The following is a 23421-nucleotide window of genomic DNA, read 5'->3' on the forward strand; positions in this document are numbered from 1 at the left end:
CATTAATGTTTTCAAGCCATCTGTGCTTGCAGAACATGAGAGGGAGAGTGTCAGATCCAGTGACTTGTTTAAAGTCATCGCGCCTGGCAGGTGCATCGCGAAACAAGTTGTAGAGGCTGGACAGAAAATCTCCTACCCCCCATCCAGCTGCCTCGCAACCGATTCGAAATGTGTTATGAAGGATGTCTAGACCGCAGCTTCCAGTCTGCAGCATACAGCGGGTGGTCATCTTTTCTATTTGTTCTTGAATTGATTTGTACAGCTTCCAATTAACATTGGGGCCATCCATCGAGAGCTGGAGCTGCTTTTGGTGACCGAAGTCACACATGCTAGGGTCCAGACGCTCCAGAAGATTCGTTGCTGGTGAATGTCCCAGGAATTCAGAGGTGAGGTTGCAAGTGCGGAGCCGGTCATCAATCCACAATCGCACATGAATGTCCAGCTGCTTCTCTTGCATCTCATGATTTAGAGACTCATCAAAGAGGAGGACATACTCTGATTCAGCCTTCACTTTCTGCCTCAGTAGAGATGAAAAGTGGGCAGCGATGCCAAATGTAACCAGGTACGATGTCCTCCTTTCTCCACAGTGGTAGTTTTTAGCAATGTCACTGTCTGGAAACATGACTGTAAACACTTTTGAATTATTTTCACAAGATTTGTAACTCTAATGGCTGCAGATCACTTTTAAAGTCCACACGATCTTTGCCTTTAACGAGTCTGTCTTTGTGTTTTGAACTACAATCATAAAGCCTGACTTCTGGCTGGTTGAAGTCGATGACTGGACAACTATTGGTGGGCATGCACTGCCAATACCACTGCCTGAAGTTGATGCTTCACTATCTTGATATTTTAGAAACAGATTCATACCAACGGAATATGAGAGAGTCTTCGCCAAATCAGCGTGTCTCCTGTTTTTCCGGTGCGACTCGAGTGCTTTGACGCCCATCTTTCCAAGCTGGTAAATCTGCTTGCACAGATGACAGTAAAAGATGTGCAGATCTTTTGGATCTCGATGAACCCAGGTCCCAAACTCCATACTTTCAACCCAAGCATCTTGAAAAATGCACTTCCCCACGATACAAGTTGGATCGATGAAAGAAGTATGCTACGTCATAACGAAGACGAAGTGAAATGCCTACTCACGGAAACGAACAATGGAATATTGACGACAAGATGGCGACTAGTTGTGAACACGGTGACTTCCGTTGACAATTTCCGGCTGTTTTGGACGCCAGACGGCTATTTTTTTTTTTTTTTTTAAATAAAAGATTAATTTTTTTTAGGGAGAATTTTGGCGGAAGAGGTCCTCCCTTTGATTTTTTTTTTTTAATTTAAGGCCTTTTTCGGGGCTTGACCGGTTTTCGCAGATTTTTAAGGTCTTTTAGGGGCCCCTAAATGCACCTTCGAAAATGTTGGGGTTTTTAGGGACTTTTAGGGCCGTGTGCGAAGCCTGAAGGTGAGTTCAACAACATGGGCCACACCCAAACCTGATGACCACCATACCTGTTGAATCAGGAATTCACTTACCGCAATTTCTCGAGTAAAATGCATCCTGAAGTATGATGCGCACCCCCAAAATTGACCTTGAATAATCAAGAAACCCTTCTACCAATGTAGAATGCGCACCACCAATTAGTTGCTATCCATATCCTCAAAATATTATTTTAAATGTTTTTTTTAATTCTGTACAACAATCATTAATAATGATCTTTGTGCATGTACTGATGCAGGGGTAGTATATACCTTGGGACAGGCCACAGGACACACATTTTCTGGTCTCTGCAATTGTCAGAACAGAATCCCTTAACCAACTCAAATAAATGCTCAACGATGGCACACCATTTTATTAATACTGTTCATAACGCATATTAAAGTCTTAAACAAAAACTATTTAACACTGTTAAACTTGAACATTTTTTGCATTAAAGATTTATGCATAAAATATTTATGCATAGTGCAGTTTATCCAGTACATTACACATCCTTGGCCAAGGCTTCAAAAGGAGCATTTGAATCACGTCCAATCTGAAAAATATCCATCGTACTAGCGAGCTGGTGCCTCCTGCATTCATGAACAGTGATCCCATCTTGCTCCCACTGCATGTCATCCTCTGTGCTATCCATGGAATGGGTGAGGAAACAAGTTTTGAATCCTAAGGTTCCCTTTATTCCTCATTATTGTCAGCGCTTTGAGGGGAAGGTCCACCTTATTAATAGCGCAGCCTCTTGCCACCGTTTGGCTACAGTCTAGTAGCTCTTCATAGCGTCAGGTCGCGATCAAAACAAAAGCTCAAACAGGTCGCGATCAAAAAAGCTCAAACTACGTAGAAATGAGCGTAATGGCCATTAAAAAAAACATTTCAATTGTGTGTTTTTTTTTTTTTTTTAAATGGTCATACGATCGTCCTACGTAGTTTCAGGTCATGTTGTTTTGCTTCCGGTTTGGGCACGTCATCGGCCGGAGTGGTGAAACATTTCTTTAAAAAGCGGCTGCGCAACTAGCCCCTGTAGTCATCATTTTTTGTCCTCGTTTAAGTTAAAATAAACTCAGGGGCAGCCGTTTCTGATGTTTGGTACAAATATCCTATCTTAACCATCGTAAAATGCAAAACTCGCACCCTACCAGGAGCTCAGCGTTTCGAGTTCAGGTTGGTGGTGTACATTACCGTAATATATATAAATCTGAAACTTAAGACATCGAATATCATATCGAAATTTACATGTATACCTTTTTTTTCTTTTTTACCACTATGTACCTGTATCCAATTATACAATGTGATTTTATTTTTTATATTTCATCCATACCTACAGTAAATATAATGCGCTCTATTGACTTTTTCAAAAAATATGTTTGGAAAAAATTGCACATTTTCGAGAAATTACAGTAAATAGAATCTGTCAGAGAATGTGAAGTAGGCTACAAGAGGTCAAGAATCAATACATTATGCCATGATGCAAAGAAATATAGAAGAAATGAGGAAAAAAAATCAGTCTGGAAAGCATTACAAAGCCATTTCCAAGCGGTTGGGGCTCCAGCGAACCGCTGTCAGAGCCATGAGCCGCAAAAGGAGAAAAGTGGGAACAGTCGCAGACGTTCCCAAGAGTGGATGACCAAGTAAAATTACTCCAAGAGTGCGACGACGCCTCATCCAGGAGGTCACAAAAGAACCTCGAACAACATCTGAAGACCTGCAGGTCCCATTGACCTCTGTTAAGGTCAGTGTTCATGACTATCATCATTTCCTCAGGCTTTCAAGGAGAAATGAATGTTGAATGAATAGGTGCTGGTTTCATTCTTAAATAGGGACCGCCTGATTCACAAAAAAAATTTTCACAAAAATTGATGACCTCCCTGATTGAATGGTACACTGCTATTTTGTAACACACAAATCACCCAATTGCACAGCCTTAAGAGTATGTATTTCATGAATTTTTTTACTGGTAACTTGTTTGACATGTAGCAAAAACAAAATGTGTGTGTGTGTATATATGTATATATATATATATATATATATATATATATATATATATACTGAAAATGTGGATTAATCTGGTTCGTCACATTGGACTGCTATTATTTTGAACACTACTGTACTGTATATTACTACGTCGGGCATCAATGTCATTTTAAGCTTTTATTTTGAAGTTGCTGCATTGTGCCTAGCTTAATATACTCTATTCTTAACCATCAGTTGGCCCCCTGAATTTATTGAAGCACTTTTTTGGCAGTGAAAATTAGTTACTTAGTGCATTTGTGAGAAGGCCTGGCTCACAGCCTACACTCAAATTCATGCCAAATATATTTTATCGGGTTGAGGTCAGGACTCTTGTTGGTCAATCATGCATGCTCGCAAACTGTAGAAAACAGTTACGATTTCCCTGGCTACATGCAGTATTCCAGCGGGGATTTCATTGCAGTCAGACCAGCCGAAAAGCCTAGCATCTAGCTCAGGTCTCCCCTGGCTCTCCCTCAGAGTCCGCTGGATAGGCTCCAGCATCCCCCGACCTGAGTGAGCATAAGCATTACAGAACTACAGTGAAGTTTTGTTTTTTTTCTTTTCTTGACTGAATACAATTATAATGAGCGTTAAAATTATCTCCAGCTTTTGAACGTCCCAATCCCCCACGAATAGCAGTAACTATAACTAAATAATAATAAAGTTGATGAGCCTCACAAAGAAGTTATGGGAAAGAGTAGTGGAGGTTAGACTCAGGTCAGAAGTCAGTATCTGTGAGCAACAGTATGGTTTCATGCCTAGAAAGAGTACCACAGATGCATTCTTTGCCTTGAGGATGCTAATTGAAAAGTGCAGAGAAGGTCAGAAGGAGCTACATTGTGTCTTTGTGGATCAAAAGAAAGCCTATGACGGACTACTGTAGGGATTTGCGAGTTTAGACCCTACGTGTGTTCACGAGTTGAGGAAGATATGACCAATGATGAGGAAAAAGTTAAGAGCAAATGGATTTATTACAAAGGAATGTGCAGTACAGACGTCCGGCTCTTATCTATATCTGCCGCACACGAGACGTGTGTCTTCTGGCAGGATAGCCAAAGAAGAAGACAAAAGCTGCCCAGTAACACGAGGTTTTTATATGTATGGGTCCATGGTAAAAGTGGCTGCCCCCCGCAGTCTGGTCCTGGGCCGGGATAGTAACTTTCCGCTCCTTATCGGATGTCGTTTGTCTCCACAGCAATGCCTGGGAGAGGAGGATGGCACCAGCCACTTTTCTGCGTACAAAGATCAAGGACAACCACCGGCTCCACAACACATTCTTGTCTGATTAGCAAAGGGACAACACTTTTTCTGTTGATTAAATGTATAAGGTCATATTTAAGCAAATAATGAAAGTGAAATAAAAGTAAAATAGTCTTCATTCCCTCTCTTGATCTACACGGAAACTACCTGATCAGGCAGTTTATACTCATCTGGGGCACCACGGGGGACGCCAAAAGCATCAATTTAGGTGGGGTCGTCAGCACCGAGCCAGGTAGGCTTGGACCTACGTGTACGGTGTAATAGGCCAAGAGCTTCCTTGAAGTGTTCAGGAACAACCGCCACATCATCTGTAGAATAGAAGAACGATGCTCCGAGGACATAGTGGATCCTTCAGAGGACACCACTCTGCCCAAGAAGGTCACTCTGCTGTTGGGGCTGCCAAGAGGAGATCAACATACATCTTACATCCGTCTGCGAGTTCTAGATCCTGCAGCAATGATTTCAAACATTGATTAAAAATTCCAGGTGCGTTTTTGAAGCCTTGTGGCAACCTGAATTATTGCAAATTGTGTCCCTGATATTTGAATGCAAACACGTGTCTACACTCGAGTGCAAGTGGGAAATAGAAGAATGTATTTGCCAAATTAATCGCTGTTAAGTATTTCAAATCAGATGTGATGGTAGACAACATTCTGTGGGGGTCTGGTAGAGGTAACACTGGTGTGGTCGTTACATCATTAACGGCTCTGAAATCATGTGCCATACGATAAGTGTTACCATCTGCTTTTAAAACTGGCCAGAGTGGTGTACACCACGAGGAGGTGGATGTTTCCAAGACTCCAGAATTCCACAGGCCAGTGAGAGTGTCCTCCATCCCCTGGTTAGCAGCTGCGGGTCAAGGATATTGAGGGCTGTAAAAATGAGATCCTAGAAAAACAGTGATTTTAATGTCTGGTGTCTTAGTACAATGTCCAACATCAAAGGGTCCAGAGGACCAAACTGATTTAGGCAGTTTGTTTAACATTGACTCGGCGTTGTCATGGTCAGAGTAGTCACGTCCGTGTTCTCTAGTTTGGGACTCGTGTTCTAATATGGTGATATTAGTTGTCGGAGGTGCGTCAGGAACAATGATGCAGTATGCATCTGTAGATTTGGAGATCGTTAGGGAGTGGTGTGTCCTCCCAGTCATTTGAGTCAGTCGTTTCGCCATAGGTCCCAGGTGCCGGGCCTCGTGTCAGGTGTCATAAGCCATTGTCCAGAGTGGCAGACGGTGTCAGCTGCCGGCATTATAAACGAATGGTGGAAGGTCTGTCCAGCCAAGATTGTCGGTAGGGGTTGAGTTCATTGCAAGGCCTGTTGAGTCCCTGAGAAGCCCATCAATTGCACAGTATGTTGTGACAATAAGTGTCCGGGTGCGAGATGTTGAGTGAGGAGTGTGTTGCCCCTGTGTCAACGAGAGTGTTCACATTCACCCCGCAACAGAGATGAGGATCATGGCACCTGCATCGCTGGACCCCTGGCTTCCCGGGCACCCCTAGTGGTACTGTCCAACCTGCTGCTGTCCATCCTGCTGCCAAGGTGGGCCGCCAAAGCTGTCTGCCTCTGCCTTGGCCCCCTAGGTTGTTGGATCAGCCACCCTGACCTTGAATTGGACCTTGAGGTGGAGGAGCTGTAAGACAGTCTTTAATCCAGTGATGGAGAGAACCACAACCAAAACACCCTTGATCACGTTGATGATGCACTCTTCCCCCCAGCCCCTCCACGCCTTCCTGCGTATCCACTATTACCCTAGAACCCACCTGCTTGTCGAGGTGATCGTGCCCGCCAATAAATTACGGCTGGTGTGATTTTGGACCTTTACGTCCTGTGCTACTTGTAATTTAAAGAGTTATTTTAGGAGTTTAGTAATTTCATTATTACCCCATGTTCAGAGGCGAGACATTGAGTATATTGGTGGAAGGGTGCTGAGGATGGAGCTGCCAGGCAAAAGAGCGAGAGGAAGACCAAAGAGAAGGTTTATGGATATGGTGAGGGAAGACATGAGGGCAGTTGGGGTTATAGAGGAAGATGCAAAAGACAGGCTAAGATGGCAAAAGATGACACGCTATGGCGACCCCTAACGGGACAAGCCGAAAGAAAAAGAGGAAGACCCTGTTGTTGGCTTGAATAAATTTTGAGGTGATGCACTAAGTGTCGTCTAAATCTAGGCTCATCTCCGGACAGGAGGTCAGGGTCAGCTTTAAGAGTGGTCTGTACTGGTTCAGGGAGACCTGCCAGGATCGCAGTCCTGAACATAACCTCTTCCTAACCAGACCGTCCAGGGTGATGTGCAGTCGATTCAGTCCAAAGTTTAGTAAACTTAGTCAAGTGCTCAAGTGGGTTGTTTAACATAGGGGAAATAAGTGGGTGCGGCTGTAACAGGAGTGGGGAACCTCTCTCTGATAGCTGCGGCCAGACGCTTGAAGTGTGCTCTCAATATAGTTGCATTGGGTACGTTAAGCTTACCTGCAGTTGTCTCGATTTCTCGGTGTTTAATTCTGGTGCATGATCTAGATGCTGCTTGTCTCCAGTCTCCCATGCAGAGTGTATACCCCTGTAAAGTTTCCACAAAACTAGACAGCCATGCATTACCACCAGAAGAGAGATGAAACAAGCGAGCAAGACAATCAACATCTTTTGAGATCAAATGGCTTTTATATTGGACCTGCTGGAGCCTCTATCATAGGCATCATTGTAAAGGAAAGCAAAGCAAAGCAAATTTATTTGTATAGCGCATTTCATACAAGAGGTAACTTTATATGATTACAGGCATTTGAAAACAAAAAGATAAAACATTTAAAATGGGATAAAAACAATAAAAATGACAAACACAATATTTTAAAAAAGCAATTAAAGCCGCATACAGTGCAAGTAATTTGATCAAAAAGTGGAAATATTATAAAAAGCATGAGCAAAAAGAAGAGTTTTCAACTTTGTAGCGTTTTGTTTGCTTGTTATATAATATCATAATACAATATAATATCCATCCATTGTCTTTACCGCTTATCCTCATGAGGGTCGCGGGGAGTGCTGGAGCCAATCTCAGCTGTCAACGGGCAGGAGGCGGGGCACACCATGAAATGGTTGCCAGCCAATCGCAGGGCACATAGAGACAGACAACAGTCAACCGCACTCACAATCACACCGAGGGGCAACCTTGACTGTCCAACTAATGTTGCGTGTTTTTGGGAGGAAAGGAAAGCACAGGGAGAACATGCAAACTCCACACAGGCAGGTCTGGGATTGAACCCGGGAACTGTGAGGCCAACACTTTACCGGCTGCGCCACCATGCTGCAGTAATATAATATATAATAATAACAATAATATAATAGTCAATGTGTTATTTCCAATGCAAGAGGACGCTTCACATCAAATCAACAAGACTGTTTTCACCAACCCCCCTTCAGCGCCTCTCACTTCCTCTGTGTTTGTGTGTGTGTGTGTGTGTGGTGTACTTACGTGTGATTCAGGGCACGTGCATGTGTGCGTGTTCGATGTGCCTCCTTTCTCGTTTTTGCAGTCCTTCACTCGCTTCCACATATCAAATACAACTTTTCTCAGCTCCATCTTCTTTTCCTCATGGGCTCCTTGATGCCCTCAACGTCACATGCCACCTTACCAGCACCGGGTAGTTTTCTGGTCCCGTTCCAACGTCTGTCACCGTCACCATCATTAAATGCGCAGTGCGCCTTTGTCTGTTCACCTCTTTAAGTTCCATGAGCCCTTATCTAATATGTCGCTTACATCTTTCATAGTCTTACATTTATATTCATATTATATTTACATAGTCTCTGTCAATATCCTATAACTTCGTCAGTTTGTCTGAATCGCGAATTTTACCCAAGTTGTGCTTTTGCCATTATTTTAATGCGCGCCTCCTTTCTTTATCTTGTTTCTTTTTGTCAACATTAAGCATTATTTGCCGCTCAATTTCAATGTACATTTCATCTTTACTTGGATTATATTCAGCACATTCATGATCAAATTCAACATCCATGATTATTTATTTAATTTAGTGGTCACTCTTCTTCGACAAAACCCAACCAAATTCCTATCACGCAACAAATTAGCCAAAACTATTCGTTTTTTTCGTACGCCCCCTTGCGATGTCCCAGGCTCAAACCGACAGCAAACCCTCTGTTTTTAAGGGATCCCATCCCCCTTCGGTGTAACAGGTAAACCTCACAGTGCAATTGTACATCCACAATATACGTCATACGACGGGATATACAACTTCTCTTTATCTCTTATTCTCTTTATCCCTTTTTCTCTGATTCTCAATAACTCATATAAGGCATGAACAATCTGATAACAATGACTTCTCAAATTTAGGCAGTTCAATATGCAGAATTCGACAGTAAACAAGCTTCTGCTTACCTTTTGGTTTTGGCCGCGACCTGGAGAAGTCAGAAGCACAGACGACTACCCTCGACTTGTCCATATAACACTCCTGTGTTTCTCATATGTCTCTCTTTATCTCATTTGTCGACGGCCAACGCTCGTCTACCTCCTTCGACTTACGATCGGGGTCACCAAATAGTAGGGATTTGCGAGTTGGGACCCTACACGTGTTCACGAGTCGAGGAATATATGACCAATGATTAGAAAAAGTTAACAGCAAATGGATTTATTACAAAGGAATGTACAGTACAGACGTCCGGGGGTCTTATCTAGGTATCTGCCCCACAGGAGACGTGTGTCTTCTGGCAGGATAGCCAAAGAAGAAGACAAAAGCTGCCCAGTAACACAAGGTTTTTGTATGTATGGGTCCATAGTAAAAGTGGCTGCCCCCCCCTACGAGGGCAACAGAACAGCGGTGAGATGTGCCGTAGGTGTGTCAGAAGAATTTAAGGTGGAGGTGGGACTACATCAGGGATCCGCGCTGAGTCCCTTCCTGTTAGCTGTGGAAATGTATAGGCTGACAGATGAGGGTAGACTGGAATCCCCTTGGACCATGATGTTCACAGATGATATTATGATATGGAGTGAAAGCAGGGAGCAGGTGGAGGAACAATTAGAAAGATGGAGGCATGCACTGGAAAAGAGAGGAATGAAGATTAGCCAAAGTAAAACAGAATACAGTGAAGAAAATGATTATTTGAACACCCTGCTATATTGCAAGTTCTCCCACTTAAAAATCATGGAGGGGTTTGAAATTTTCATCGTAGGTGCATGTCCACTGTGAGAAAGATATTCTAAAAAGAAAAATCCAGAAATCAAAATGTATGATTTTTTTTTTAACGATTTATTTGTGTGATACAGCTGCAAATAAGTATTTGAACACCCATCTATCAGCTAGAATTCTATTCTATTCAGAGGAACAATTAGAAAGATGGAGACACGCACTGGAAAGGAAAGGAATGAAGATTAGCCGAAGTAAAACAGAATATATGTGCATGAATGTGAGGGGCGGAGGAGGAAGAGTGAGGCAACAGGGAGAAGAGATAGCGAGGGTGGAGGACTTCAAATATTTAGGGTCAACAATACAGAGCAATGGAGAGTGTAGTAAGGAAGTGAAGAAACAGGTCCAAGTGGGGTGGAACAGTTGGCGGAAGGTGTCTGGTGTTCTTTGTGACAGAAGACAGAAGAGTCAGCGCCAGGATGATGGGCAAAGTTTATATAACAGTGGTGAGGCCGGCCATGATGTACTAATAAGAGATGGTGGCACTGAGGAGACAACAGGATGCAGAACTAAGTGGTAGAAATGATGATGTTGAGGTTCTCACTCGGATGGAGCAGATTGGATAGGATTACAAATGAGCTCATTTGAGGCACAGTCAAAGTTGGATGTTTTGGAGACAAGGTTCGAGAGAGCAAACTTTGATGGTTTGGACATGTCCAGAGGCGAGAGAGTGAGTATATTGGTAGAAGGGTGCTCTGGATGGAGGTGCCAGGCAAAAGAGCGAGAGAAAGACCAAGAGAACGTTGATGGATGTTGTGAGATAAGACATGAGGGCAGTTGGGGTCAGAGAGGAAGATGCAGGAGAGGCTAACATGGAAAAAGATGACATGCTGTGGCGACCCCTAATGGGACAAGCTGAAAGGAAAAGAAGAAGAAGAAGTCTTATTTTTATTTCATCAGAAAATCTGTACTGAAATTGTGAAAATGTTATCAATTTTTTTTTCAAGAAATCCTTTTTTAATGTAAAAGGTAGACATAACTTTTTATCTCAAATTCAGTGGGTTATGAACAATATATAGCTGTGGGGAGGAGAGACTACCAAAAAAATATCAGGTTGTCTGATTTCGCTATTTTTAGAGTTTTTCATCATATATTTTTGTCTTTTGTATTATTTTTCTAACAACTAACAATATAAAACCCAAATCCCAGCGATAATGATTTGAAGAAAATGAGGGACTGTCTTTTTTTTCCCCCCAGATCATAATTTTACTGTGAAGAAAAGTATTTGAACACCATGCTATATTGCAAGTTCTCCCACTTAGAAATCATGGAGGAGTCTGAAATTTTCATCGTAGGTGCATGTCCACTGTGAGAGAGATAATCTAAAAATAAAAATCCAAAAATCACAATGTATGAATTTTTTATTATTTATTTGTGTGATACAGCTGCAAATAAGTATTTGAACACCTATCAGCTAGAATTCTGGCCCTCAAAAACCTGTTAGTCCGCCTTTAAAAGTCTACCTCCACTCCATGTATTATCCTAAATCAGATGCACCTGTGTGAGGTCGTTAGCTCCATAAAGACACCTGTCCACCCCATACAATCAGTCAGACTCAAACTTGTAACATGGCCAACACCAAAGAGCTTTCCAAAGACACCAGAGACAAAATTGTACAACTCCATATGGCTGGAAAGTGCTACGGACAAATTGCCAAGCAGCTTGGTGAAAAAAGGTCCACTGTTGGAGCAACAGAAAATGGAAGAAGCTAACATGACAGTCAATCTCAATCGGAGTGGAGCCCCATGCGCAATATCTCCTCATGGGGTCTCAATGATCCTTAGAAAGGTGAGTGTCAGGTTCACCAATCAGACATTCATTAAACAGGAGAAAAAAGGAAGCAAAGACACCAGTTCAAGTCTCGTGAGGAGAGAGGAGAGGAACTGTCTCGTACAATTCACCACTGCACTCTCTGATTATCCTCTCCTCGGCACCTCTATTTATTTAGTTTTGAGACGCCCCTTATTTACATGGATGTTACAAAAAGGAGACGACAAGCAAAACAGTTTGAAACAAGGTGTAAATGTTTGTTCATGTGTGTGTGCATGTGTGGAAGATTGCTGAATACATGTGTTGTCATCATTTCTTTAACAGGCAGCAGTTCTAACAGTTCTGATGATTAGATGTTTTTGTTCTTGCTATCTCCTGGTAGGAGGCTGCCACGTTATCTAGGGCAGAGCAAAGCATTTCTTTATTGGAAGCAAATGTATGATAATTATGATCACAATTATTCCTACATTTCCCCTCTGTTTATCCTACATTTGCTGCCACGTTTTCTAGAGCAGAGCAAAGCATTCTTCATTGCAGGCAGAGACAGTAACTGAATTGGAGCAGAGCAAAGCATTTCTTCATTGCAGGCAGAAACAGTAACTGAATTGGAGCAGAGCAAAGCATTTCTTCATTGCAGGCAGAAGCAGTAACTGAATTGGAGCAGAGCAAAGCATTTCTTCATTGCAGGCAGAAACAGTAACTGAATTAGAGCAGAGCAAAGCATTTCTTCATTGCAGGCAGAAACAGTTACTTAATACTATTTAGAATTATTTCTACATTAACCTACTGTTTATCCTACATTTGCTCGAATCTTTAAATCATCTAATTGCCCTTTCGGCTTACACTCGGTGGAAAATATAGCACTAATTACTTGTAATCTTCTGGATCAGAGAACAGGTCTGGAAGAGAAGTCATAACATCATCATTTAGTTTGTCAGTCAGTCTTGTTCCTGTCACCACGACTGATATACCATCTGAGTACAGATAATCATGATTTTGTCTGGTGTGGGCTGTTATAAGTTTATCTTATACTACATTGTCACATGCAATGAGTCACTTCCTACGTCATTTTGTGGTTGTTCAATCACGTCTTGAGCTGTTTGCAGCAAGAAATCTCCTGTTCTTGTGGGAGGTTTGTTTGGAATATGTAAGGTGTAATAATAGAGCGCTGGATTCCTATTTTGTAAGATATTTAACTGTCTTCCCAGTAATTCCTTTTTTTCTTTTTACTTCTATTTTTCCTGTCAGAGAGGGAATTAAGCGCAGTCCTAGTTTCAGCAAGCCATCTCTTCCCAAAAAACATATGGGAGAAATTAAAAAGTTGCATTTTGGGAGCATTAGTTGTGACATTTTTGATGGGGAGATGGCTGCCTCTTCCTCATCTGCGGCCACAATTATTAAATGTTTCGCATAAAGCTCCATAAATTTCTCCTTTTTCTGTCAGAAAGGTGTCAATTTTTTTTTTCTTATTTTGTAGCACACTTTCTGCGTGTAGTGCTTGGTTAACATATTGTTACAGGTTGCCAGTCAGTTTGTCAACCCAATGTTTTCAATCCATTGTTTTATAGGATTATTTGAATTCTCATGAACAGCATTTTTTTAATTGCCCTTGATACACACTCCCTGGAGTGTGATCTTCAGAAATGCCACTATTTGCTTTAAAACATGCATTTATTCCAATTCTATATTCTTCAAATGGTTCATTGTTGTTTTATTTTGCTCTTCCAATGGCAGAAAAAAAAAAAATATATATTTTTTTAAATCTAGTAGAAGTGCGCGATATTAACGCTTGAACTCCCTGCTGCTGTGAGAAAGTACTTTGCTGTCATCCAGATTTGTTGTACTTCCACATCATTTAAGTGGTAAGATTTTCTCAAGTCTTCCGTTCCCTGGACGAATTATTTTACATCAACTTTATGAGATGTGATACCTTTTATGGCCGTTTTCACATCATCTTGAGTCCATCTTTTTTTTGTTGTTGTTGTTTTTTTTTTGTTTTTGTGTGTGTGTGTGTGTTTCTCTTATTTTATCCTGCAGGTTAACTATATATATTTTTTGTGTGTATGTTGAGCTGGCCAGCAAAGTCATATTGTGTTATCCACAAATTTAGATGTTTTGTTTTAGTAGGACATTTGCTTTCTGCAAACTTCTAGTCCTTACACATCATTATTTTTATTTTTTTTCAGATGTTGTGTTTCAACTATTTTGCTATTTATCAACTATTTTGCTATTTGTTTTTCCCCTGTTGGAGTCAGTGGTTCACCTTGGGTGACTATACTGACTTCCCCCTGAACAGAGTGACAATTACGTTCTGTTTGAGGTAATTCTCAAGCTTCTACCACAAGTGGCGGAGAATTCTTACCTCTGCATCCTCAAACAGTTGTCACTCAATTTCCTGTTCAAATGAGGTAGCGAACCTCCACTCACACTTTTACACATGCACACGTTTCACGGATCTCACGTACAGGACACACGTTGCCATTTTCTCAGTTTTATAGACTAATTAGTCTACTCGATAGTGACTAGTATTCTTGAGGTTTGGTTCTGCCGCAGTCACCCAGACGCGCATTCACTCATTCCTCATGAGTGTGGGAGTTTCCTACTCACCAAAGATGTCTTCACTTCCTTCGGCTTCTCGTCAACCCTCAGCCTCCAGGCGTAAACTCGAGGCCCAGTCCCAGAAAGGGTCTCAAGTGCCGTGGCCACGGTCTTTGCCTGCACGTCAACTCGGCCCCTGGAAACCTCAGGTATCTTGAGATCCGGCTTGAAGGACCAAGTAAATGTCAGGTTCACCAATCAGACATTCAATAAACAGGACAAAAAAGGAAGCAAAGACACCAGTTCAAGTCTCGCGAGGAGAGAGGAGACGAACTTTCTTGTACAATTCACCACTGCACTCTCTGATTATCCTCTCCTCGGCACCTCTATTTATTTAGTTTTGAGACACCACTTGTTTACATGGATGTTACAAAAAGGAGACGACAATCAAAACAGTTTGAAACAAGGTGTAAATGTTTGTTCATGTGTGGAAGATTGCTGAATACATCTGTTGTCATCATTTCTTTAACAGGCAGCAGTTCTAACAGTTCTGATGATTAGATGTTTTTCTTCTTGCTATCTCCTGCTAGGAGGCTGCCACGTTATCTAGGGCAGAGCAAAGCATTTCTTTATTGGAAGCAAATGTATGATAATTATGATCACAATTATTCCTACAGTGAGGAATCAGGCCAGGACTATACGACAGGACTTGGTCAATGACCTGAAAAGAGCTGGGACCACTGTTTCCAAGGTGACTGTTGGTAATACACTAAGACGCCATGGTTTGAAATCATGCATGGCGTGGAAGGTTCCCCTGCCTAAACTAGAACATGTCAAGGCCCGTCTTAAGTTTACCAATGACCATTTGAATGATACAGAGGAGTCATGGGAGAAAGTTATGTGGTCAGATGAGACCAAAATGGAACTTTTTGTTATAATTCCACTAATCGTGTTTGGAGGAAGACTTAATGATGAGTTCCACCCCAAGAACACCATCCCTATTGTGAAGCATGGGGGTGGTAACATCATGCTTTGGGGGTGATTTTTCTGCACATGGGACAGGACGACTGCACTGTTTTAAGGAGAGGATGACCGTGGCCATGTATTGTGAGATTTTGGGGTACAACCTCTTTCAACAACCCTCTTTCAACATGACAATGACCCGAAGCACACAGCCAGGAAAACAAAGGAGGGGCTCCGTAAGAAGCGTATCAAGGTTGTGGCCTGGCCTAGCCTGACTCCAGACCTAAACCCAATAGAAAATCTTTGGAGGCAGCTAAAATTCCATGTTTCTCAGTGACGGCCCAGAAACTTGTCTGATCTTGAGAAGATTATGTGGAGGAGTGTGCCAAAATCCCTCCTACAGTGTGTGAAAACCTGGTGAACAACTTCAGGAAACGTTTGACCTCTGTAATTGCAAACAAAGGCTACTGTACCAAATATGAACATTGTTTTTTTCAGGTCCCCTCCTCGACCCGTCACCTTATTGTGGTGGAGGGGTTTGTGTGTCCCTATGATCCTAGGACCTAAGTTGTCTGAGGCCTCATTCCCCTGGTCGGGTCACCCATGGCAAACAGGTCCTAGGTGAGGGACCAGACAAAATACGACTCCAAAACCCGCATGATGACTACAAAAATTGGAACTTGGATTCCCTTGCCCAGACGCGGGTCACCGGGGCCCCCCTTCTGAGGCAGGCCTGGAGGCGTGGCTCAAAGACGAGCACCTGCTAGCCGGGCCTGCACCCCTGGGGCTCGGCCGGGCACAGCCCAAAAGGGTAACATGGGTCCCCCTTCCCATGGGCTCACCACCTGTGAGAGGGGCCGTAGGGGTCGGGTGCAATGTGAGCTGGGCATTAGCCAAAGTCGGGGACCTTGGCAATCCGATCCCCGGCTACAGAAACTGGCTCCAGAGACATGGAATGTCACCTCTCTGCCAAGGACGGAGCCCGAGTTGGTGCGTGAGGTCGAGAAATTCCAACTATGTATAGTCGTACTTGCCTCTACGCACCGCTTGGGCTCTGGGACCACTCCTCTTGTGAGGGTTGGACTGTTCCACTCTGGAGTTGCCCACAGGGAGAGACGGCGAGCTCGTGTTAGGTATACTTATTGCCCCGCGGTTCGGAGCCTGTACGTTGGGGTTTTCCTCAGTGGATGAGAGGGTAGCCTCCCTCTGCCTGCAGGTAGGGGGACTGGTCCCGACTGTTGTGTGTGCTTATGCACCAAACAGGTGCCGAGTACCCACCCTTTTTGGAGTTCTTAAAGGGAGTGCTGGAGAGCGCCCCCTCTGGCCACTCCATCATTCTGCTGGGGGACTTCAATGCCCACGTGGGCAAAGACAGTGAGACCTAGAAGGGCATGATTGGGAACAACGGCCTCCCCGATCTGAATTTGAGTGGTGTTTTGTTACTAGACTTCTGTGCTCATCACGGATTGTCCATAACAAACTGAATTTTCAAGCATAAGAGTGTTCACAAGTCCACCTGGAACCCGGACACTCTAGGTCGCAGTTCGATGATCGAATTTGTGGTTGTGTCATTGGACTTGTAACCGCATGTCTTGGACACTCGGATGAAGAGAGGGGCGGAGCTGTTCACTGATCATCACCTGGTGGTGAGTTGGATTCGATGGTGGGGAAGATGCCAGTCTGACGTCGCAGGCCCAAACATATTGTGAGGTTCTGCTGGGACCGGCTGGCAGATTCCTCTGTCAGAAGGAATTTCAATACCCACCCAAAAGAACTTTGCTCATGTCCCGGAGGAGGCGTGGGACATTGTGTCCAAGTGAACGATGTTCGCGCCCCCATTGCTGAGGCGGCCGACTGGAGCTGTGGCCGGAAAGTGGTCGGTGCCTGTTTAGGTGGCAACCCACGAACACGTTGGTGGACACACAAACAGTGAGGGATGCTCTCAACCTAAAGAAGGAGTCCTAATGGGCATTTCTGCCCTGTGGGACTCCTGAGGCAGCTGATGGGTACCGGCTGGCCAAGCCGAATGCGGCGTCGGTGGTCGCTGAGGCAAAAATCTGGGCATGGGAGGAGTTCTGTGAGGCCATGGAGAACGACTTCAGGACGGCTTTGAGGAAATTCTTGTCCACCGTCCGGCATCTCAAGAGGGGGAAGCAGTCAACACTGTGTATATTGGGGACGGGGCGCTGCTGACCTCAATTCAGGATGTTGTGAGTCATTGGGGAGAATACTTCGAAGACCTCCTCAGTTCCACCATTACGACTTCCCATGAGGAAGCTGAGTCTGGGTGCTCTGTGGTGGGCTCTTCTATAGCTGGGGTTGAGGTCACCAAGGTGGTTAAAAAGTTCCTGGGTGGCAGGGCCCTAGGGGTGGATGAGAGTTTCTAAAGGCTCTGGATGTTGTGGGACTGTCCTGGTTGACATACCTCTGCAACATCACGTGGACATTGGGGACAGTGCCTCTCGATTGGTGTTCTTACTATAGGGGGATCACACTCCTCAGCCACCCTTTTATGGCCTACTCAGGGCTACTGGAGAGGAGGGTCCATTGGGAAGTCAAGTCTCAGAGGCAATGTGGTTTTTGTCCTGGCTGTGGAACAGTGGCCCAGCTCTACACCCTTGGCAGGATCCTCAAGGTTGCATGAGAGTTCGCCCAACCAGTCTACATGTGTTTTGTGGACTTGGAGAAGGCATTTGACTGTGTCTCTCCGGGAGTCCTGTGGGGGGTTCTCCGGGTGTATGGGGTACCAAACTCCCTGATACGAGCTGTTCGGTCCCTGTACGATCGGTGCCAGAGTTTGCTTTGCATTGGTGGCAATAACTCTGACTCGTTCGCGAGAGTTGGACACCGCCAAGACTGCTTTTTGTCACCGATTTTATGTATATATATCTGGCAGCGATCCCCTCCCGCTTCGTCGTGGACCGCTCCCTCATCAGGGACTTTCACGCGGCTCACCCTGATGCTCCTGGGCCGTCCAGAGCCGGCCGTTGAGGGGGGAGGGGGTGTACTGTCATGCTCCGGGCTTCCTGCCCAGGCTGGGCTTGGCCAGCCAATTAGTCAGAGCACACCTGCACCGTGATACAGTTGATGACACCCAGTATATATAGGACTTGGGGGACGACTTGTCCTCCGCTAGATCGTCGTCCTTGTTGCCTCGTTCCCGCACTCCTGTTTAACTGACTTCTGCTCTCCGTGCACCGACCCACGCCTGTCCACTGACCACCCTCGTAAGCCTGCCGTACTATTACTTCTGATTGTTTGGACTGTCTGCCTGATCCTAGACCTTGGACCGAATAAAGGTTTCCTCTGCACTGTCTGCTTGTCTCTGGAGTCGTGCATTTGGGTCCACCCTCGTGCCCCGTTCGTGACAGTTCACGACTGAGGGAGGAATTGAGCGGGAGATCGATAGACTGATCAGTGCAGTATCTGCAGTGATGCGGACTTTGTATCAGTCCGTTGTGGTAAAGAGGAAGCTAAGTTGAAAGGCGAAGCTCTCAATTTACCAGTTGATCTACGTTCCTACCCTCATCTATGGGCATGAGCTGTGGGTCGTGATGAAAGAACAAGATGCAAGCGGCCAAAATGAGTTTCCTCTGCAGGGTGTCCCGGTTCTCCCTTAGAGATAGGGTGAGAAGCTCGGTCATCCGGGAGGGGCTCAGTGTCGAGGAGCTGCTCCTCCGCATTGGGAGGAGCCAGATGAAGTGGCTGGGGTATCTGATTCGGATGCGTCCTAGATGCCTCTCTGATGAAGTGTTCCGGGCATGTCCCACCGGAAAAAGACCCCGAGGACGACACAGGATACACTGGAGAGACTGTCTCTCGGCTAGCTTGGGAAGGCCTCGGGATCCCTCCGGAAGAGCTGGAAGAAGTGGCTGGGGAAAGGGAAGTCTGGGTATCCCTGCTGAAGCTACTTCCCCGTGACCCGACCCGGAAAAGTGATCCATTATGGATGGATGGATGGATGGATGGATGGTTTTCTCAGGTGTTCAAATACTTATTTCCAGTTGTATCACACAAATAAATCGTTGAAAAATCATACATTGTGATTTCTGGATTTTTCTTTTTAGATTATCTCTCTCACAGTGGACATGCGCCTACGGTGAAAATTTTAGACTCCTCCATGATTTCTAAGTGGGAGAACTTGCAATATAGCAGGGTGTTCAAATACTTTTGTTCTTCACTGGATTTGGTCTGAGCAAGATTCTGACGCAAAGCATAACCATGAGGTGGCACACAACATCTTTAACCGTAGAGAACCCATGGGGTCACATATTTAAAAGAGGATTTGGATGTCTTGGGTTCTCTGGGGTAATATAGACATTATCTCAGAACTAAACCATTTTTTTCTGTGGCAGGTGTTCCCTCTTTGTGCAATATAAAGGAATTTATCTCAATGGCATTGAGTGTCTTGAGAGGTGGTGAGGGAAGACTTGAGTTTGTCCTACAGCTCATCAAAGTCAACTGGAGACTCCAGATTCCAGCTGCTCCATCACTCACATCACAGCTAATAATACACCCTGTAGCGGGCCTGAGTCACTCACTGTGTCTGTATATATATATATATATATATATATATATATATATATATATATCACGTCAGGCTAGCAGGGGGTAGTCTTGGAGCACACACGCTGAAAACATCCTACACGACAACTTGGAGCACCATGTCACAGGTAAAATCACTGGAAATGGACTTTTGATCTTTTAACATGCTCTGCATAGCAATGTTATTCCCTTCTGTGCTTGTCTCCGTCTTAGCCAGGCGAAGTTAAAAAGAAGAAGCGCCCACCCATGAAGGAGGAGGACCTGAAGGGGGCCCGCAGCAAACTGGGCCTGAAGGGGGAAGTCAAGAGTAAGACCTATGAGGTCATGGCGGAGTGCGGTAAGTCATGTCTTGTTCTTTGTAAAGACGTTTTCCTTTTTAAAGTGAATTACCTCTGCTAAAGAGGGGATTTTGTCGTCAGTGTGTGTGTTTGTCTATTGATTGTGCAAACTCCCACCAACGCTTTTTGAGATATCGATATTGATTTTCAGGGTGGCTTGGTATTATTCCAAGTGTCAGCACACAATGACACAGCGTACAAGACAGATCAAACAATATGTGCCCCAAATCAGACTCATCCAATATTTAGGCATATTTAGCCCAATTAACCACATTGTTTCTTTTAGAGCACTTTTGTAAAATGTCATGTTAATGTGTTTTCTTTCTTGCTTTTTTCAAAACTACTCACAACTGGCACTGAGGATACAAGAAGAGTATAGAACTTGCAGGGTTAGGGTTGGATTTCACTTCTGAATTTGAGACTACACAACAGGCCCACGTTAGAACTCTGAAATGTTTATAGATATTCATATATATGAGACCACAAGATGATCTGCTGCTTTATACAGTACCGGTATATCCTTTCCCCTTGTGCAATTTGGGTAGGATTTGGTGGGAATCCACACATTGTTTACAAAAGAAAAATCACATTTTCTTACAGCTATAACAAGCAAAAACTACATGTTCTTATTTCCTGTGAAAATAGAGAATATCACTTGTGTTTTTGTTTTAAATTAAAAAAAAAATTTGCAAAGTATTCAAAATCAAATTCCCTGACCACCATCAAATACTTATCACTAGATCATTATCAAAATAAAGCAAATCTAAATTGCCCATAGGTGTGAATGCAACTGCTGGTTTGTTTTTATGTGCACTGCAATTGGCTGGGGACCAGTTCAGGGTGTACCCCACCGCTTGCTCAAAGATAGCTGTTACAGGCTCCAGCACCCCCGCAATCCTTGTGAGGATAAGCAGTACTGGAAATTGATGTTCTGTATATAATTACATTGAAAATTATACCTAATTAATGTTGAAAAACAAACCATTCTTAAAGATTTCATGCACTTAAAAGTTAAATCACTGTTCACCCTTAGAAAATGTACTGAACTCTACTGGATTTAATAAAAACATTTAAAACTATATATACTAATATATTACACAGTTTGAACATTTAATTCAATGTTTCTTTCTTGTAGCACCAGTGCTACACGTACTACACTTTGAGAATTACTAAGATAGACAACTAATAATTGACCTGTTCCTTTTTTTTTTTTTTAACAAATTTCAGTCACTCACATTTGATGAGTACAACTGCTTTTGGACTTGCAAATCTGCACAGTTGAGCACGAAAACTCACGCGCAGAAAATTTATGAGTACAAAAAAATGATATTGAAAGATGTTGCTTATTTTGTGTAGTCTAGACATTAATTTACGTGTTTATTTCATAAACGATAACTAAACAAGCCTACTCCTCAACAATCGGTCTTCACCTGGAAACAGGAAATGCAAGTTAACCGTACTGAGCATGTCCGAAAGTGATGCAAAAAGCGCATGTTCAGAGCTTCTTCAGGTACTGCGAGCGCATTTATGTGAAAGTCATCAACATAATGACCCATGTCAAAGGAAATTCAGTTACACCATGGGTGCTCAATGCGTCGATTGCAAGGCAGTTTTGGTCGATCTTGTGATGGCATGCCCAAAAAAAAAAAGATAACGTTCGACTATCATCCACCTCGTCGCTTTATGCAGGTGTGGCCAATATGTCGAGCGCACGCACATAAAGGCACATTCTAGCAAGCCAGCCTCCTATTTATGGCAGTCGTGGCGATGCACACGTCTAAGTAAGTTATTTTAAGGTATTGAGATTCCATTTCTAATCACACCGGCAACTTTATCTGCGAGCATGACTGACCACACCCGTACATTTTTCAAATGTGAATGACTGCTTGTTATATACAGTATATATCGTGTTATTTCTGCTGCAAAGTTTTTAATGATTGATTATGGTCTCAAGGTTCTGTTTTTAAATCTGAGTGAACCTTTTTCACTGACTTTGGTGCAGGCCGCGGGAGTTCAGTTCCCACCAGTGACTGTGTCAGTATGTGCCTTTCGATTGACTGGCGACCAGTTCAGGGTGTCTTCTGTCTTTTGCCAAAAGTTAGCTCAGATGTGCTTCAGCACTCCTTTTGTGAGGATAAGCTGCTTGGAAAATTAATGGATGGATAATCAACTGGCTACAACTCACTGTCTGCAATTCACCGTTTAAATTCAGTGTTCATTGTTAAGAAGACCTGAAGTAACCCTGCCTTCTTAACACTGACTTTAGACGGTGAATTTCAGACAGCAAACTGTAGCCAGTTGAATCTCAGGAGACTGAAAATATTGCGTTTGAATTTTAAAGGTTGAATTTTTTTATATCGCTAATTTGTTGACATTGAAAAGTTAAACTGAAATACAGCTTTTGAAAATGTGATCACTTTGAAATAATGTGAATTTTACAATGTAAAATTTTCTGTGGCATTTTTAATTCAAATCCTGGTGGCACATATTTACTTCCATAATTCAGATCCCTTGATTATTTTCATGACTTTTCAAGTTTGTCCACTCACATACTTAACATTGGAGTTACACATTAGAATATGATTAGAGAGAGTCACATATTGTTGTTTTGCGTCGGTAACTCATGGATGTTGCCCTTCTTTTATTGTTTCAGAGCGGATGGGCAAAGTTGCGCCATCGGTGTTCAGCAATGTCAGGACAGGGACCGAGACATCCCTGGGCAAGCCTGCTGCCAAAAGCCCAGGAGCCAGCGTGTTCAATAAGTAGCTCGTCATTGCTTTCAAATACTCTGCGTAGTCTCGTCCCTGTTTTTTCATAGTTTTCTCATGGTGTTTTCCTTTTTATATTGCAATTGGTAGCAGAAGTTCAGTATGTTGTATATTGACAAAACAGGACCTTATTTAATCAGCTGATGCACTTTGCAATTTGCACAGTGTATCAACCTTGGTGAATGAGTCACACAATGGGCTCTCAGTCAATACTTGCTACTAATTTTCTGCTCCCTTTTTCTGCTCCTATTCTTTTTCAGTTTTGCTAAATAAAAATATTCTTGTAAGTTAAAACTAATTTTCTCTTATTGGTTAAAATATTAGTCCACAAACACTCTAATCATTGACTGACTCTTATGTTCTTGTGAGTGGAAGTTATTTTCAAAGGAACTGTCAAATAATGACCTCCCCTCTTTAAAGGTACGTTCTAGCAAGCATGCCTCACACAAATGAAGCCATAAAATTCAAATGCCACTGGCTATTGAATTGAAAAATAAAAGGAATAGATTCTTTCTTCGGCTTGGATGACTTTTTAATAATGTTTTCAATTTAATGTCAAT

General features: G+C 43.3%; 1 protein-coding gene across 1 annotated transcript; it reads left to right on the forward strand.

Moving 5' to 3' along the window:
- Nucleotides 1–1811: 1811 nt before the first annotated feature.
- mustn1b (musculoskeletal, embryonic nuclear protein 1b) lies at nucleotides 1812–23330 on the forward strand. The gene is made up of 4 exons (XM_061831284.1): nucleotides 1812–2130; nucleotides 19811–19883; nucleotides 19969–20092; nucleotides 22747–23330. The coding sequence occupies exons 2-4, from the start codon at nucleotides 19875–19877 to the stop codon at nucleotides 22857–22859; spliced, it is 246 nt and encodes an 81-aa protein (XP_061687268.1). The 5' UTR covers nucleotides 1812–2130; nucleotides 19811–19874; the 3' UTR covers nucleotides 22860–23330.
- Nucleotides 23331–23421: the final 91 nt, after the last annotated feature.

Source organism: Syngnathoides biaculeatus, chromosome 10 (genome assembly GCF_019802595.1).
Source record: "Syngnathoides biaculeatus isolate LvHL_M chromosome 10, ASM1980259v1, whole genome shotgun sequence".
Classification (NCBI taxonomy): domain Eukaryota; kingdom Metazoa; phylum Chordata; class Actinopteri; order Syngnathiformes; family Syngnathidae; genus Syngnathoides; species Syngnathoides biaculeatus.

Excerpts from the sequence above, each read along its gene's own strand:
- mustn1b (XM_061831284.1), top strand. Across the intron at positions 20,093-22,746 it reads TGAGGTCATGGCGGAGTGCG|AGCGGATGGGCAAAGTTGCG; the intron begins GTAAGTCATGTC and ends TTATTGTTTCAG.